The 18,294-nt window shown below is 29.4% G+C and overlaps 1 protein-coding gene across 2 annotated transcripts; it reads left to right on the forward strand.

Annotated features, from left to right (window-relative positions):
• Nucleotides 1-3,373: 3,373 nt before the first annotated feature.
• Nucleotides 3,374-13,132, forward strand: LOC110617473 (ABC transporter G family member 7). 2 transcript variants are annotated; one of them, XM_021760255.2, is made up of 12 exons: nt 3,374-3,832; nt 4,020-4,210; nt 4,322-4,472; nt 4,796-4,928; nt 6,149-6,350; nt 7,701-7,977; nt 8,398-8,529; nt 8,665-8,885; nt 10,626-10,838; nt 10,944-11,028; nt 12,021-12,306; nt 12,946-13,132. In XM_021760255.2, exons 1-12 carry the CDS (start codon nt 3,566-3,568, stop codon nt 13,065-13,067), a joined length of 2,280 nt encoding a protein of 759 aa, XP_021615947.1. In that variant the 5' UTR covers nt 3,374-3,565; the 3' UTR covers nt 13,068-13,132. The 2 variants fall into 2 exon arrangements, with proteins under 2 accessions (XP_021615947.1, XP_021615948.1); XM_021760256.2 differs by lacking the exon at nt 12,946-13,132 and adding an exon at nt 12,379-12,839 and having other exon boundaries at nt 3,382-3,832.
• Nucleotides 13,133-18,294: the final 5,162 nt, after the last annotated feature.

Raw genomic sequence — 18,294 nt, forward strand, 5'->3', positions numbered from 1 at the left:
TATTTGTAGCACCTTATTATTGGAAAAATTTATTGATGAGTTCATTTTATGCCAAACAATAATAATTTATTATAAGTTGAAATGAAAGATGGTTTGCTATTTTTTTTTATATGAAGGAGAGGGCAATATAAAGGGAGTTAGTTTTTTATTTATTCCTCTATTTATTTTATAATTTTTATTTATTTTTTTAAATTATTTTTAAATTATTTTTTTAAACTATAATAACGTATAAATTGACTATTATAATTCTATTATTTAATTTTAAAAATATAAATACAAATAATTATAATTATATACTTGAAAGTCTATTATTTTTAATCCAAAATTCAATTGTTTTTCATAATTTTGTGTTAGCCTATTTTATAATTGAAAGAAACTTCATTTTTCTTGTAACGTTGGGAGATTGTTTAATTGTATATAAAATTAAGTTATTTTCTTTTTGAAATTGTCTAATTTATTCAAAACTTTTAATTTATGATGATACTAGCCTTTTAGCTAAAAAATATTAAAAATAATGATTTTTAAAAAATTTAATAATAAAGTATTAATTTTACATTTAAATGTTATTAAAGATGATAATTATTAATTGTTTGTACTTTATTATTATTTTAGTTAACTATATAAATAATTTTTGTAATAATTAAAAGAGTAAAATTAATATTCTATTTTTAGAGTAAAATGGGCTAAATGTGATCCTAATCAAATGTTAGAGTAAACTGGTTCAAAAACTTAATTTTAGGTGAAATTGGGCAAAAATGGGAAAAAACATGAATTAATTTCAAAGAATTTAAACATTAAAATATTAAAATTCCCCCTGCTCCAGCCCAATGCTTCTCCCAATTCGGCCCATCTAATTATCTAAACTCTTTATTAATAAAAGAAAATTTTCAGCCCATAAGAATCATTATTCTTTAAGCCCATTAAATGATTTAATTCATATGAGCTATTTTATTTTTTGGTCTAAGATGTATTCCATTGCTAGAGAATATAAGATACAGGGCTACTAAGATATGTAAAAGGCATATCAAATCTAGTGTAAGAAGAGAAAAAAAAAAAAATCCATAGACTACATGGATTCTACAAATAACCTTCCTAAAATATCTTTGGACCGATAAAATTATAACTAAAAAAAATTAATCTAATAAAAACCTTCACAAAGAAAAAGACCACCAACATTTATTATTGTTGGCCGGTCTTCGAATATAAATAACTAAGAGCATGCAATCTAGATTTTTTAGAAGAGAAAAAAAAAACAGTTCAAAACCTACTATTTCCGACAAGAGCACCCGATGAGAGGGAAACAAATCAAGAAGGTCTCAATAATACCATCAATAGAAAAAAACAATACCGATGATCATTTTCAATTGCAACCGGCGGTAGAAGAGTCGAAAATCTACTCGTAAAAGTAAAATTAACAATAAAACATCAAGCATAACATATTTTAGCGATTAGAAATCGCTCTCATACAAATCATGTAGATTTAAAAAATAAAAAAGAAAATAAAGACAACAATTAAAGAAACGATATTTAGAGGATAGGATTTCCTTGTGTGTGTAAACTTGATCTTTTTAGGGTCCTTCTTCTCCTTTTATTTTTTTTTCTTATATGCCATTGGTGCCTAACAGTTTTTCTGCTACAGTGACGTCTGTCTCTGTCAGGTACCGTCAGTCGTCATATCCATGTCAGGCGGTCATTTAATTTTTTCCGGTGTGCATGTGAATAGGGTTACGAAAGGACTGGACTTGCTTGTTTATCCTCATGTCCCCTTCTCGGGTCAGCCTCCTCCCCACTGGGCTTAAACTGGCCAACGATTCAGTCCATTATTCGTGTTAGAATTTGGGCCGAAGCCGCAGACAGAACAGTTTAGGAACGTTCCGAGTTCAAAATTTGATATATTTCTGTGGATCTGACTCAGTTCAAAAGAATGCGAGGCAGACGGTTATCACAATTCATATATGAGAAAAAAAAATAAAACTTACCTTTGAATAAGAATAGAAAATTTTGAGCAAAGGAAAGTTGCATTAATAGACAAGAGAAGATCTCGCCTTAAAAATAAATTAAATCTCTAATATTTTTTAACCGTTCAAAAAAAAAAAAAAAAAGGTGAGATTTGTACAAGGTATAATTTATATTATTGAGGCTGGTTGTTTTGTATTGGTAGAATGGTATCAATCTTGATAATGGGCAATGTTCTCGCCTTTTTCCCGCATTCAATTTGCTCATCCGACTTTTAATTACTTTCTATATAATTTATAATATATGAATTAATATTAAAATTAAAATTGAAGTATTAAAATTAATTGTTTTTTACTAAATGAACACAAAAATTTATTTAAATATTATTTTAAAATTATTATATTTAAAAATAAAAATTTAATTGACAATATGTTTTTAAAATTAAGTAAACCTCCATTTAATAACAACATAGCAGATTGTTTTATATTAATTTTCTTTTTATTTACTTTTTTACCTTTGACTCCATGAATTTTATACAAGAATTTAATTATAATATTTTCATATAAAATTAATTAAAATTATAATTAAATAATAATTAGTTTATTGTGAAATTTTTACATATTTTATTCAATAAAAAACTTCAAATTTGATTTTTTTTTTTATATTTTCACATATAGTTACCGAACATTTAAATCTAATTATTTTGATATTATTACTTTTAGTTTTATTTTGTGTTAGCAATTTTTATTTTTTTTATTTTTTATTATCGATTTGATTAATTTTGATTTAATAATTAATTATAAAATTATTAATAGTATATTATTTATACATATTTTTTTATAAATTTATTGATAATATTTTGTTATTATTATATTGTATATGTTAATTAATAATATATATTTTAATTTTATTATTTTATTATATCTCAATGATTAAGTTAACATTTTTAAAATGTATTAAAAAATTCGGTTAGTAAAATTTTTTGATTTAATCTATTAACTATATACTTATCTTCTATCAAATTAAATAGTATTAAATATTTTTTTTACTTTTATTTATATTAAATATAATAATTATATTTACAATTTATAAAATGTATCTTATTATTTTATTTTTCATTTTATATAATAATTAAGTAAAATAAAAATATTTTAGTTAAATTAAAAAATTATTATTGCAATTTAATTAATTTAATTACTTCTTAATTATCATAAGAACCTTTTGGAGAATGAGGCCATTGTTATATAAATTTTATAATAATTAATTATTAAAAAAAATTGGTCAGAAATGAAATTTCCACCAGTTGGCAGGAAGTCATCCGGCTTATCTTTAAAGATGACACGTTTCCTAAATTCCATAGCTTCTTTGGAGCGAGAAATCAGTATCATCGATCACACAATTTCGCCCAGAAATACAAAAATATCTTATCGTCATATGAAAAGGAGGAAATCACCTGACCTGACCTATGAAACGACATCGTATCTTGTATTTATATCAGTCTATTCAAGTAGAAATAAATGTTATCTCATTAATGTACATACAATACGTTGCTTAATAGCTTAGCTTGCGGAGTTCGCAGTAGGAGTAAGAGGTTGAAGATAGAACGGGAATGGTGCAGTTAGGCGGGAAAATGGTGGGCCAGGTGGTGAAGTTTGGCGGGAATGGCTTCGGCCAGGTTCTGGCGGCCGCCGCTGTGGCTATCTTGGTCCGATTGTTTTCCGGTCCGGGCCCTGCTATGTCTCCGGATGATGATGAGAAGAACGACTTTGCCGGAGATGATGAAGTTGGCGAAGCTTCCTTCGACGGGAAAATTGTTCCGGTTGCTATCCGCTGGAACAATATCACCTGCTCTCTCTCTGATAAATCCTCTAAACAAGTATGTAGATACCCCCCCCCCCCCCCCCAACACCTTGTTGAGAATTGTAATTTTTATAATTTTTCTTCAAGTTATGCTTGGCTGCCGAGAAAATGTAGAAAAAAGGGATTCATTTGATTGACTGTTCCCGAGCATTCAGTAGGTGATGTCAGGAGAACTAGAAAATTGATGATAGCTTAATCTGTAGGTGCGGTTTCTGCTGAAAAATGTGAGTGGAGAAGCAAAGCCGGGAAGATTGCTTGCGATAATGGGGCCATCAGGATCAGGAAAAACGACTTTGCTTAACGTTCTGGCAAGGCAGCTAATGGCATCACCTCGGCTGCATTTATCTGGTCTTTTGGAGGTCAATGGGATGCCTATTTCAAATAAAGCTTACAAGTATGATTTACTGGAAGTTGGAGACATGCTAGTTATTTGATTTGATTTTATGTTTATGATCTATTTGGTTGTGTTTTTAGTGATGGCTATGAGGTTTGTTTTTATTTGCAGGTTTGCTTATGTGAGACAGGAGGACCTTTTCTTCTCGCAGCTGACAGTGAGGGAGACACTGGCCCTTGCTGCAGAACTTCAACTTCCAGAGACATCTTCGGTGGAAGAAAGAGATGAGTATGTGAATAATTTGCTGTTCAAGCTAGGCCTGGTAAGTAGGACTTATGAAATTTGATGTGAATATTTGAAATGAATTGAAAACTCTTGACATGAAACTATCTCTTCTAAGTTTGAAGTCTTAAGTATTATCATTTGTAGCTAACCAATCTTAGTTATATGCTTGAAACGAATTTCAATTATGTGTATCTTGTTTTCTTCATCAATATCCCTCCCGAGTAAATTCATAGTAACCCATAGTGGTTTAATATGATTTGGTCATGCATTATGATTCCTCTTTCACTTATTTCATTCTAAACTGTAATGACTTCTGACTTGATTTCTTCTGGGATTTGCTTTTGTTCTTTATATTCAAAGGTCAGCTGTGCTGATTCCATTGTTGGTGATGCAAAAGTTCGTGGGATAAGTGGTGGTGAAAAGAAACGTTTATCACTAGCATGTGAACTTATTGCCAGCCCATCTGTCGTATTTGCTGATGAGCCCACAACAGGTATGCATGCTCTTTGTGATTTTGCTTACGCGGTAATCTTTAAAGAGCCTTCTTTCGCAAGTTACATTTGCATGCCAAATTTTTACCTATATCTCACTCAGTGATTTGCATTTTCTAGAGCAAGCAATAATTATCCAGGAAAAAATTTCACAAAATCGATGTGGCGGAGAAATGATAAAATCATCATCACGTATTTGTAGTTCTCCAAATGATGCCCACCATTTATAAGTATAATGTATGGCATGAAAGTTTCATTTCATGAATTGCATGGCTCAAGCAGCAACCCTTACGAAGTCAGCATAAATGGTCGTTGTATTAATAATTGGACCTCTTTCTGTTGAATGATAAATGAAGGTTATTGCTTTCAATGAAAGAGCAGGTCCTTGATAAACTGATGATTTTATATCAGTATGATTCTTTTAAAGTGAATGATGAATGGGATGACTTAATATGATTCTTTATTTCTTTTTGAGTGAATGATGAGTGTGATGAATTTAAAAGGCAATCACTTATCGTCATTGTCATCAATGTGAATTATTAACTGTCTTTTATTAACAAAGGTTTTAAAAGTGAATTCATATCCCCAAAACCAAATTCTTTGAAGGGTTTGGACCTTACGTGTCTGATTAGATCGCCTAGTTGAACTTAACAAAACTGGGGTAAACCCCTTTCAATTGGAAATGCACCTTAAAGGTTTTTGTAGGAGTAACATGAGTAAAGGTTGTGGTATGTCATGTGTTGACAGTGATATCAACTAGTTGGTTGTATTTTTCAACCAACATTTCTGTATGCAATTCTTATGTGACAAATTTACTCTTTGCTTCTTTATGGACTATTTGGTCAGGGACCTTAAGGATGGTGTTCTCAGTTAATATTCACTGTGGTGGAGAGTTGCTCCAGTAGATTCTAATATATTAACAATTATCTCTAAATGTGTTAAAATTTCCCATTTTCTTCATTGATAAAGTCTTCTCTTGTTGAAAAAGAAAAGGAAAAAGAATCTTAATGTCTGTAATGAGTTTTTGTCGCATACTTTAAGCAAATCAACAATTGTAATGAGATTGGGTCCAATCAAATTTGAAAAGAGTGGCTGTTATTTCTGTTCTTAGTTGTGCAGTCTTAAGCTACCATTTTTTATTAGCTTTGTTCACAAGAGCTGGAAATTCAAAATACTGTTTTTGGTGATTTATACTATTGACTGCTGAATTGATATTTTCCAGGGCTTGATGCTTTCCAGGCAGAGAGGGTGATGGAAACTCTCCGGCAACTTGCACAAGATGGACATACTGTAATTTGTTCTATTCACCAGCCCAGAAGTTCCGTGTACAGTAAATTTGATGACATTGTTTTGCTAACAGAAGGTGCACTTGTTTATGCTGGTCCTGCACATGATGAGCCTCTGGCATACTTCTCAAAATTTGGGTTAGCCTGACTTTTCTTTCTCTTATTTATTATAGCTATGGTTCATAATATAGATACATTGTTTGTTATTCTCTGTTGGGATTTTAATTCAAAATTTCAAATATTTATTTTGACATTCAGTTATTGTTTTTTATTATTCTAGATTATAGGATTTGTTAGGATACTTTGTGATTTTTTTAAGGTTTGAATCTGGATTGTAGTCTATATAAAAACATCTGAATTTCATTTTTAATAAGAGAGTCCTTAATAGAGTTAAGTATTCAGTTCTCTACTTGTCTTCTTCTTTTTCTTTTCTAGTATTATGACTCAAATTCTCAACATGGTATCAGAGCTTTAATGATCTTATGGGGCCTGTAAAAAGAAAATTCAAGAGAGCTTGTGAGGAATACATTTTCACAGGTCCTTTAAGGATGAACGAGATGAGAAGTGCATCGACAATAAAATTTATTTGGAGAAAAGTGCTCCATGTGAAGTGTTGTGAAGTGCACTAAGAAATTTTGTTTTGGAGAGAAGTGCTCCAATCCAAAAAAAGGAAAAAATCGTGTGGTGATTTGGAGAGAAGTGCTCCATGCGATGTTGGTGAGAAGTGTATCAACAGTTACTAAAAAAAGTGTATCATGCAATTGATAGTTGGAGAGATGTGCTCCATCCATAAAATTTAAATTTTGAGAAAATTTTGAATTAAGGGAGAATGTTGGGATTTTAATTCATATATTGTTTGTGATTGTCCAGATCCTTACAGTTCATCTTATGGATATATTGTTTGTCATTCTCAAGGTTTTTTCAATTTTTGATATTTGTTCTAAATTAGTATTATGGGAGTTGAGAGAGATAAGAACCTCCAGGTCTCTTACTACAGGTATTGGTATTCTGGGTAGACTATCTGCAATTAAATACTTCCAGCTTTCATCATTCGTCTTTGGTTTAATGTTGTATTAGATTGACCACAGTGTTGTATAGAGCAGTTTGTGTTGAATGTTTTGCCTCCTCTTTCTATGGTATATAGCTTCATTTACTGTTATGTATAGGTGTGTGCAACATTGAATTTTTTTTTTTTGTTCTTTGGGTTTTTTTTTAACTTTGGAACATTTGATAGCATTGTTTTAATGTGTTTTGATTTCCTATTTAGAAGCTTTTCCTCTGTGTTTTATACTAGTTTTGCTATTTTCTTGTAAAAAACTTGAGTTGTACACTGGAATTACTGTCTTCGCAGTCATAGTTTTTCACTCAGAAACATAAAGATGTTTGTTTGTGCATATAAGTAATGATTAATTACATAAATGAATATATAGCTGATGTTGCTACTATTATTTTTTAAAAATACTGATTAATAATTGATTCATTCAACAGGTATCATTGCCCAGATCATGTCAATCCTGCTGAATTTTTGGCTGATCTCATATCTATTGACTACAGTTCCGCCGAAAGTGTACACTCTTCTCAGAAAAGGATAGATGGCCTGGTTGAATCATTCTCAGAACAATTATCAACGGTGCTTTATGCAACTTCCCTTACCAGAAGGGAAAGCCCTAAGAATGGCAGTAAGTTAAGCAAGAGAATTGTTGTAAAAAGGAAAGGGACTTGGTGGAGGCAGTTCTGGTTGCTCCTTAAACGTGCATGGATGCAAGTCAGTTTCTCAACTGTCAAATAATCTTTATTTGTCCAAATGTTCTCAATTTATGACATAATGTGGTGCACCCAGTGTCTTATATCTCAGAAAAAGGAAGCCTTCTCAAATGGTTGTGCTGAAAGTAAACTACAGACTTGACATCTTTAACGATTGCTTCTCTATTTAGCTACCAGTCAGTGAAATGGCAATTTCCAAGAGCAAAACTCTTCTTTTACCCACTTTTAGAAGATCAATTCACACTTTTGGCCTAGAACGCAAACCACAGAAATACAGCATGGACAGAAATTTGTTGTGCAAATTCATTAAATATATTAGATTCCCAGTGAAACTGAATGGGACTCTAGGCTTGTAGTTAGTTCATAAATTTCAGTTCTCAATTAACTATAACCTGATTGGCTCTTTTTATTGAGTTGCTAGGCTTCTCGTGATGGACCAACAAACAAAGTTCGGGCAAGAATGTCAATAGCATCAGCTATAATATTTGGATCAGTTTTCTGGAGAATGGGAAGATCTCAGACGTCAGTACAAGATAGAATGGGATTGCTCCAGGTATATGATGTCATTGATAATCTTTTGACTGGTTTTAATATATTCCTGAGTGGCAGCCACTTGTATGAAGTTTAACAAAAATGCCTTAAGTTGCAGTTTCCTTGATTCTTTATGTGGACATTTGATCTTTCTCAGGTTGCGGCAATAAATACAGCAATGGCTGCTCTCACAAAAACTGTGGGTGTGTTTCCCAAGGAACGTGCAATTGTAGATAGAGAGCGTGCAAAGGGATCGTATAAATTAGGACCATATCTGCTTTCCAAATTGATAGCTGAGATTCCTGTTGGAGCTGCATTTCCACTAATGTTTGGTGCTGTATTGTATCCCATGGCACGTCTCCATCCCACTTTGTCCAGGTTTGTTCATGTTCCATTTTGATTCTTTGACAAAAATGTTGATATACAGCAGAAAATCAAGGGAGCTACATGATTCTAACCTAAAAGATAGACACAAGTAACAGAATTTGACCAGGCAATGACTCTAAGCGTAAAGAAAATTTCTGCAGATTCTAAGCTTTACTGCAGAAAATTTCTTTATGTTAGAGTCATTGCTACTGCAGAAATTTTCTTTATGTTAATCATTGCCTGGTCAAATCCTGTTACTTAATGTCCTATCTTTTAGCTTAGGAAATGTATGTGCCTTGATCTTCTGGTGTATATCATCATCTTTGTCAAAAAATCAAAATAATGACTCAAATTTCTCTTCACAAAATATGTTGTATTATGACTAGGGTAAGTAGTAAATGTTAATCATTGCCTGGTCAAATCCTATTACTTAATGTCCTATCTTTTAGCTTAGAAAATGTATGTGCCTTGATCTTCTGGTGTATATCATCATCTTTGTCAAAAAATCAAAATAATGACTCAAATTTCTGTTCACAAAATATGTTGTATTATGACTAGGGTAAGTAGTAAATTCAAAATTGTTTTAAACTTACTATTAAAGTTTTAAACTTGTTATCAAGTTTACTTTTCCCAAGTATACAATTATACTTAGATTCGCAAATATTAATGAAGTTTAAAAGTTTATTTAATGTTATTTTATACTTAATAATGTATTTTAATAAAGCAGCAAATAATGAAAAGAAATAGCAAAACACAGAAAAAAATGACTCCCCTTTTACAAGAATCAGCTATGAAATAGAGATATTAATTATGGTTCTTAGCTTAAAAGGAGAGATATGTAAAATTAGGAGAAATTTGAGTAATATTGTGAGAGAATATGATAGAAACCACTGCTTTGAATGGCTGAAATGCTAAAAATGAAAAGAAAGGAAGAAAACAGTGTGTGCATATAACCTGTAGCAAATGCATTATTGAGGTAACGGCCGGTACCCATACAACTCCTAAAATGCCTTTAAATAACGGGGTAATAGGTAATAGATTCCTCAAAGACCTATAGATAAAGAGCCGTTATATTATCTGAACCATGGTTGTACTGCACTGAAATTTGCTTCTTTTTACTACTGGTTGTACCCGCCGGTGCATTCTTTTATATGTATATATAAATATATATATATTTTCGCTAAAACTGCTTAAGAGAATATGACTTGAATCACAACGAGGATTAAGAACTCTAGTCAGTTGATTATGCTATTTCCATTTCCTCCTTGTAGAATTTTCTTGTTGATTAGACTATGATGTTGCTTAGACTATGATGTTGCTTATTTCCTTCACAACTACAAGAGTTTTCAACCCATTGATGGTTACTGATTTTCCTGTCTTAAGAATTTCCTGGTTGGTATAGAGATTTGGTTCTCATATTAGTATGTCTTGTGATAACATTTATGGGACATGATAACATTAATCATTCGTTAACAATGTGATAGGAAAGATTTTTATCTAGCACCTGGTGCACATGAGAATAGTGCACTTTCATCTCACAAATGACATATGGGGTCCATATATGAATTTAGCTTGTAAATTGCACAAGAATATGAGATGAAAGTGCCAATTTTCATGTTCACCATTGGTTCTGAATAATTCCTGTTAGATTGGATAGTTTGCCAATATCTGTTATGAATGTAAGGCAATTTGTTGAGGAAACTTTTGTTTATTCCATTCATAATGCATGAAGTTACTGAATTATTGTTCTAGGTTTGCAAAGTTCTGTGGAATTGTGACAGCAGAATCCTTTGCTGCATCTGCAATGGGTCTTACTGTGGGAGCTATTGCTCCAACTACCGAAGCAGCAATGGCACTAGGACCATCTCTTATGACAGTTTTTATTGTATTTGGGGGGTATTATGTCAATGCAGATAACACACCAATCATTTTCCGATGGATACCTGATGTTTCTCTGATAAGATGGTAAACTGCTTATTTTCCTCCATTTTTTACATGATAAAGTTCAGTATTGTTTCCTTTCCACCCCTTGCTTACTGTATCACTAAATTATTCTTCTGGTGTTTTTAGGGCCTTTCAAGGGCTTTGTATCAATGAATTTACTGGACTTAAGTTTGATCACCAAGATTCATTTGATGTTGAAACTGGTGAACAGGTAATTGGACTTCATGGGTTCCAATATTTTATGTTGCAGCTAAATAGAGTTTCCTATTCTGGTGAAGAAAAATAGAGATTTTTTTTTTTATATATATAAATAGAAAGAAAAAGATAAAGACTTATTTTAATTAGAACCTCGGCACATTGAAGATTAACCAAAAATTTGACTTTACCAGGGAAATTTGTCATATATTGCTATAATGATTCTGTGATCTGGTTTGTCTTTTAATTTTTTATATTTATTATAAGCTAGTCATATGCCTGCAGATTTTGCTCAGAATATTAAAAGTAAAATTATATAATAATCTAGTGACTAATAGTGTTATCTTCTATTCCGAGTTCTTATTTTCATGCAATTGCTTGTTTAAATATGACGAGATGCTTCTTCTAACATTTTCTATGCTCAACTTCATTTCCATGCATGCATGCGTGCACAGAGACCCATGTACACACACATGCACACACTCCCAAGTATTAAGAATATTTGGCTGGCAATATATTGAGTATGCATAATTCTTCTCCTGGCAAATTGATACCAACACTTGGGATTCCAAGATAACTCATATGTAAACCTAAAATTTTTTGAATTAATATCTATAGGGCCTGGTATATCTGCATTGACTTTTTTCCGCTATCCTATTTATATTAATTTTGGGGTATTTCATATCATTTTAGGTTTCGTGATTTCAGCCTATAATTTCATGCAACATCAGCTGTAAAATTTCAGGGATATGGAATCAGAGTATTCCTGCCAAGTACCAACATTTAATTAAAACTTGTAAACTGATATCTTGAACCACCAATGACCAAACTCATGCATGCTTTTCTCAGATGAACTGGGTCGTACAATCAAGTTCTAGGAACCTTTGCTAGTGACCAGAAATTCTATAGATGTGAAATTGTCAAAGTGGCTAATTTACTTTAACAATTTTAGCTGTTTCTTCTCTGAAATTGATTTATTTATATATTTTAAAATTTCTTCTTTTGCAGGCGCTCAAGCGGCTCTCCTTTGGAGAAAGCCACATCAGTGATACCGTGATAGCTCAAAGTAGAATTTTGTTATTTTGGTATTGCACTACTTATTTCATCCTAAAGAAAAACAAGCCCAAATACCAACAGCTTGAGTCACCACCTGTTGAACAAATCCGGCCACAGCTTGAGCTGGAGCCGTTGGAAAATGACAATATCAAACAACTAAGTCCACTGAAACAAGATGAATTGAACCAGCAGCTTGATTCACCAGCTCTTGATCAAATTCGACCATTTATCTTAGAAGGTTTGTAATTATTTGGGCATTAATGATAATTGATATAAACTGTGCCTCTATTTATTGATTCATCTGATACAGGTGCTAAGTAAAGATGTCTTTTGCAATAAAGGGGGTCTCTTGCCTTTTCTGAGCTACTTTTGTAGAACTTGACACCAATAAGTTGATTTACGTATATCTGAAACTGAAGCAGCTTAGAAATCTTTCATGTAGAATATCAAAATGTCATCTTCCAGTATGATTGATTGCTGGCAATCTGCTATTCTCCTCTATTGCTCCGAATCGTATTCAAGCATATTCGTTCTTAGCACGTATAGAAGAGCATGATCAAACATTTTCTTTGATATCGACGTCTTTTTTATGTCATTCTAGATTTTAATTCATTGATGGAACACCGACTCTTTATTTTTATCTTTTATGAAAAGGCATCAATGGTCGCCATTGTAAAGTTCTCTCTCAAACTAGATTTGATAATCATTTGTAGTTTTGTATCAGTGAAGAAGGTGACAATAAAAGCTTTCAAAACATGCTTGATTTCCTTATGCCGCTTTCAACAGAATGTTTTTCATGTATATACAGAAGCCATAGAGATTCTTAAGCAAACCATTTAGGAACTCATTTTAAAAGTAATTATTCTTGCTAACAAAGGCAATATCAGCAATGTAGCCAACCATTCTACGCTCGTTATCTCCCCCAATCCCAGTCAGCTTCAAAAAGAGCAGGATATGGCTGAAATTACCAGGGCGATATCGGCGGACAAAATAACATGATCGTCCTTGTAAAAGCGTAATACAGGTGACGAAGAAGACTGATTGGAGTACCCCAGGATTAGGTGTTATGTTACTGTTGTGTTATGTTCTGTTCTTGTTAAGAATGAAATCAAAATTAATTTTATTTTTTTTAATCTAGAATTAGGGATTGGAGGAGTAAAATCTAAGATTTCAGATGTACTTATCGTTAAATTATCACTGAATTTGTCTTATTTTTTCTTATTTTCAGTTATTAAATTTAAAATTAAATTTCAGTATAGATTTAATTCGATTTTATTGTAACTTTTTGTTTGAAATGACGGTTTTATTGTAACTTTATCTTTAGTTTTAATTTAAATTTTGATTATTGTACTTGTATTTATTTTAAAATGGTAAAACGTTAACAAAACAATAATAAAAAAACAATACTAACATTTCAACAATAACAATATTAATATCAAAAAACATATTATATATAATTTTCAATAAAATATTATATTATTTTATATATAATTATTAATTATATAATTTATATATATATATACTTTTATCGAAAAATTAAAAAGTATATATATAATTAATCTTTAAAAATATATTATATAACTAATATATGATTTATTCATATAATTAAAACTATATGAAATAACTATATATTTGTACATTCTTTCATATTTTGTTACTATAAATTCTATGGGGAGATTATATATAATCTATTTAAATAAATAAACTATAATTAACTTAAATTAGTTAAAGTAAATGATTAAAAATCTTTAATAACCAACTATAATATATCAAATTTTATAATATTTTAATAACCTTTTAATAATTAATAGAGCGAGTTCATATTTAAAATATTTTAACTTATAAAAATGAACAGATAATGTTTACCTAATTAATATTTTATAAAATTAAAATTAAAATTATTTAAATAGAGATATGTAATTTCATTAAAAAAATATAATCTTTACCTTTTATTAAGACATTCGGTTATTGAAAAAACATAATTTAATTATTTTCAGAATAATATATTTTTTTATAGATTATTTAAAAATATTATTTATATTTATTGCATATAAATATATAAATCTGTATTAAAATTACATACTATATAAAAATATAAATATATAAATCTATATTAAAATTACGTACTATATAAAATACATTATTGAAATTATATAATAGAATATGATAATGCATAAAAAATAGAGTCTGTTAAGATCATGACACGTGCAAAGTGGTCGTGCGATTCTTTACATTTAATTCGATTAGGCCGTAGAAAAGCCAATCTATAGAATACGAAAATCAGACTATGAGTACCCCTAAATTTACCAAAGTCCAAAACGGACATATAGACCTCTTCAAAACTCATACCACAAACGGATATGAAATATGGAGATTGACTTTAGTGACCGAGGGGATCCCACCTCGATACAGACTAGGTGAGCCGAGCACGATCTAATGGGATTGAGGTAGGAAGCCGACCTCCAATATGCTGGCTCGTCTCCTTGGTACATCAGGGACCCTATCTCGATACAAATTAAGTGAGCTGAGCACGACTTAATGAGACTGAGGTAGGAAGTCGACCTCCAATATGCTGGTTATCTCCTTGGTACATTATCGAGATCATAAATGCGCATGCCGTAAAATTGACTGAGTGATGTATACGATAGATAAAGTATGAGCTAATCGGCTCCGTATTTATTAGCCGATTGCCCAACTGTTTGACATGCCTGTAGGCGGATATTCTCGTCTAGTCTGATAGGATATGACGCAAGGGGTGTAAATCACTGACCTAACCCAAAAAGGGTCTCTCTCTCCCAGACTCTCTTCACACTCTCACACATACCGTCAAGAACTTCCTCCTCCTCAATACTCTATTCTTATTTTCTCTTTACTCCACTAAAATGTTCCAGATTTGACTTGAGCGTTGGAGGGTCTCCACCGGGACATCCCCGGTAGACCTCTGATCCCTTTTTCTCATATTTTGCAGCCCTATTCTCAAGATCGAGTGTGGAAGAACCCATATAAAATTTCGAAGACATTCACTCGCCTAGTAAATCAAACCACAGTCTAGGTGTATGCATCTAGTGTTCTCGCAGAATCTCAATTCATCAATTGGCGCCATATGGGGACGAAAGAGACTATCATGTCGCCGAAGTTTCTAAACAAAATCCATTAAAATCCACATGACAAACCAAAAAATGCTAATAACAACAATATGAGGGTCTAAAAGGAAGAAAGATGGTGAAATGACCCGATCACAGGCTAAATCTAGAAACTACAGGTAAGATATCCACGTGAGAAGGAGCACAACATGAGGAAGGTTAAATAATCATGGGAGAACAGTGATGTGCACGAGTTAATTAAGCTGTACAATTACTTTTTTAGTTCAAAGTATTTTTTTATCATGACTAGTTACATAAATTAAATCTTAGACGAAATCTTTGTGTATATAAGCACGAACATGATAGTATTTTGGAGTAGTTTAAAAACTCTTATCGGTGATTAATATTAGAAAAGGATTATTTATTAAAGCATGCTACTATGTGATTTGAAAACTGTGAAATAATTAACGCATGTGAAACATTACTTATTAGATTCTTTGAATCATATAGATGATATGGTTAATCAAAATTAATATTTGATTCATTTAAAATGTGAAATTAAGTATTATTCAATGAATAATGAGCATTCTCGGCATCTATACTTTGTGCAAACTTTTATTTTGTAGATAAATTTTAAAAGTAAGAGAAATATTAATAAGTCCGAAATCGCCAATAAGACTGCGAACCTAAATTTTTTAAATTGTCAGTACGGATACGAGTCTGAATCTCGAAATCGCTAGTAGAGCCACAAGTCTGAATATTTATTTTTTATTATATAATTTAAATAATTTATTTTTTATTATATAATTATGATAAATTGAAAATATTTAATTTTATTATTTAAAATTTAAAATTTAGATATAAATATAAATTACTATAAATATTTAATTTTTTATTAAAATTTTTAAAATATATATAAAAAATTAATCAAAATTAATTGAGACTAAGAGTTAAAATTAAGAAAAACATGAAAAAATTGGTTTTAAAATTTTAAATTTAGAATATGAATGTAAAAATTTATAAAATTTGAGATTTTTAAAATTTTTAATCACATATTATATTAAGCTTTTATTTGTTTTACATAAAATATTTTTCATAGATTTAGATAATTAAGAAAGTTAGTTAATTAAAAATATTGTTATAATTAAAAAGTTAAATTATTTTAAAGAAAATAACACTTTAAAGATTTTATTAATGTTCTATTGATAAATTTTTTTAATGTATTTTATTTTTTAAATTAAAATTAAATAATAAAAATAGATTATTTTGAAAATATAACTTTTATGAAAAATATTTTACAATATTTTTCAAATTAAACTGTCACTGTTGAGACTATGTCCCACTCACGTGCAAAAAGTCAAATGTCTTGAAAATTATTGTTAAGTTTTTATGGTATAAAAAAATTTATTAATTAAAAATTAATAAATAAAAAATATATTAAAATATTTTTAATATTTTAGAAATTTTATTAATTAATTTTTATATTAAATTTAATCATTAAATATTATAAAAAATGTAAAATTCTCTTAATATGCAAGGATAATGAATAGATTTTTAAAAAAAATTAATTAATTAATAAATCTTTAAAAATAATAAAAAAATACTTAACGATTAAATTAGCAAGAGAAATTAAAATATTTTAATATATTTTTTAAAATTAATTCATTAATTAATAAATTTTTTTTATATTATAAAAATTAAATAATAATTTTTCTTTAAATTAATAATGATCGGATTACTTAAGTTGTTCAAAAAAAAAATCCTCTTATTTTATGAAAAATTATAACTAACAAAGCATAAATGCTCCTGCCAAAGTTTAAAATAACATTAAACTAACATATCATAATAATATTATTTATTTTCTATTTTTCACAAAAAAACAAATTTCAAAAACATTAAATAAGCAATTTTATTTTTTTGTTTGGTTTCTTTTCCACGATTTTCATATTCCTATACCAAAAATAAAAAGTAAAATTTTATTTGTAGAAAATAATTTTTATTTAAAAAGTATTTCACATGAAAAGTATTTTTTTACAAATTTGTAATTTTATGAATTAAATCCTAACCTTTATCATTTATTTCAATTTAACAAATTGAAAATATGTGAAATTACTAACATGAGTATTGTTGAATTTGTAATTTTTTAATCATAATTTTTCGCATTTATTTCAAATTCTGTAATTTTTCTGCATGAAAAATTTTAGTAATTGAAAATATGTGAAATTACTAACATGGTATATTGATGGATGTGTGTGCCTGCGTATGCTTGTTTCACATTTTTCATTAAAATATTTTTATGAATTAAAATTTTTAGTTCAATTTAAATATTTTTGATAAAATACTCAATTATTAAAATTAAAACTAATTTCAAAATTTAAATTGATTTAATTAAAAATTAGCTACAATTTTTAAAAACATAAATATTTTTATTGTTTAGCAATTTAATCTTTTTAAAATAAAATGAATTAAATTGAAAAAGTGTTTGTGGTATTTTATAAACCGTGAAAATTAAATTATAAATTTTAAAAATAAATTGATTTTTTTTTAAATATTTTAAAAACAAGTCTAAATTCATCGTATTAATTAAACTGTTAAACTTGCATATATTTAAATTATTAAAATTTAAAAATTTATTTTTATAAATTTAAAAATTAATTTATAAATATACTTATTTAACTAAAATTATTTTAGTTTTAAATTAAACTCATTATACATATAAATAAATTAAACTACTCATAAACTATTCGAGACTAAACTCAATAAAAACTCGACTCGTCTAAACTGGTTTGCTAAACGAGTCAAGCTTAAACTTTTTAATACTCGGCTCGATTTTAAAATGAGTAAAGTTTGAATTTGGCTCGAGTTCGAAAAAATTTTACCGAATCAAGTTTGAGCTATTCAAAACTCAGATCACTCAGGTTCATTTACACCTCTAAAGATCTTTAATAGAATTGCAGGTCTGCAGGTGACCTCTTGTTGTGCTACAAAATCCTGGTGAATCTCCTCCCTCTTTAGACTAAACAGATAATCAAATCTAGGGGTGAGTAATATTTGGTTTAAACTGAAAAAATCAATCGAACTGAATTAATTTGAAATTTGGTTTGATTTTTTATTTATTTCGATTTGGTTTGATTTTTAATTTC

Source organism: Manihot esculenta, chromosome 6 (assembly GCF_001659605.2).
Source record: "Manihot esculenta cultivar AM560-2 chromosome 6, M.esculenta_v8, whole genome shotgun sequence".
Lineage (NCBI taxonomy): Eukaryota > Viridiplantae > Streptophyta > Magnoliopsida > Malpighiales > Euphorbiaceae > Manihot > Manihot esculenta.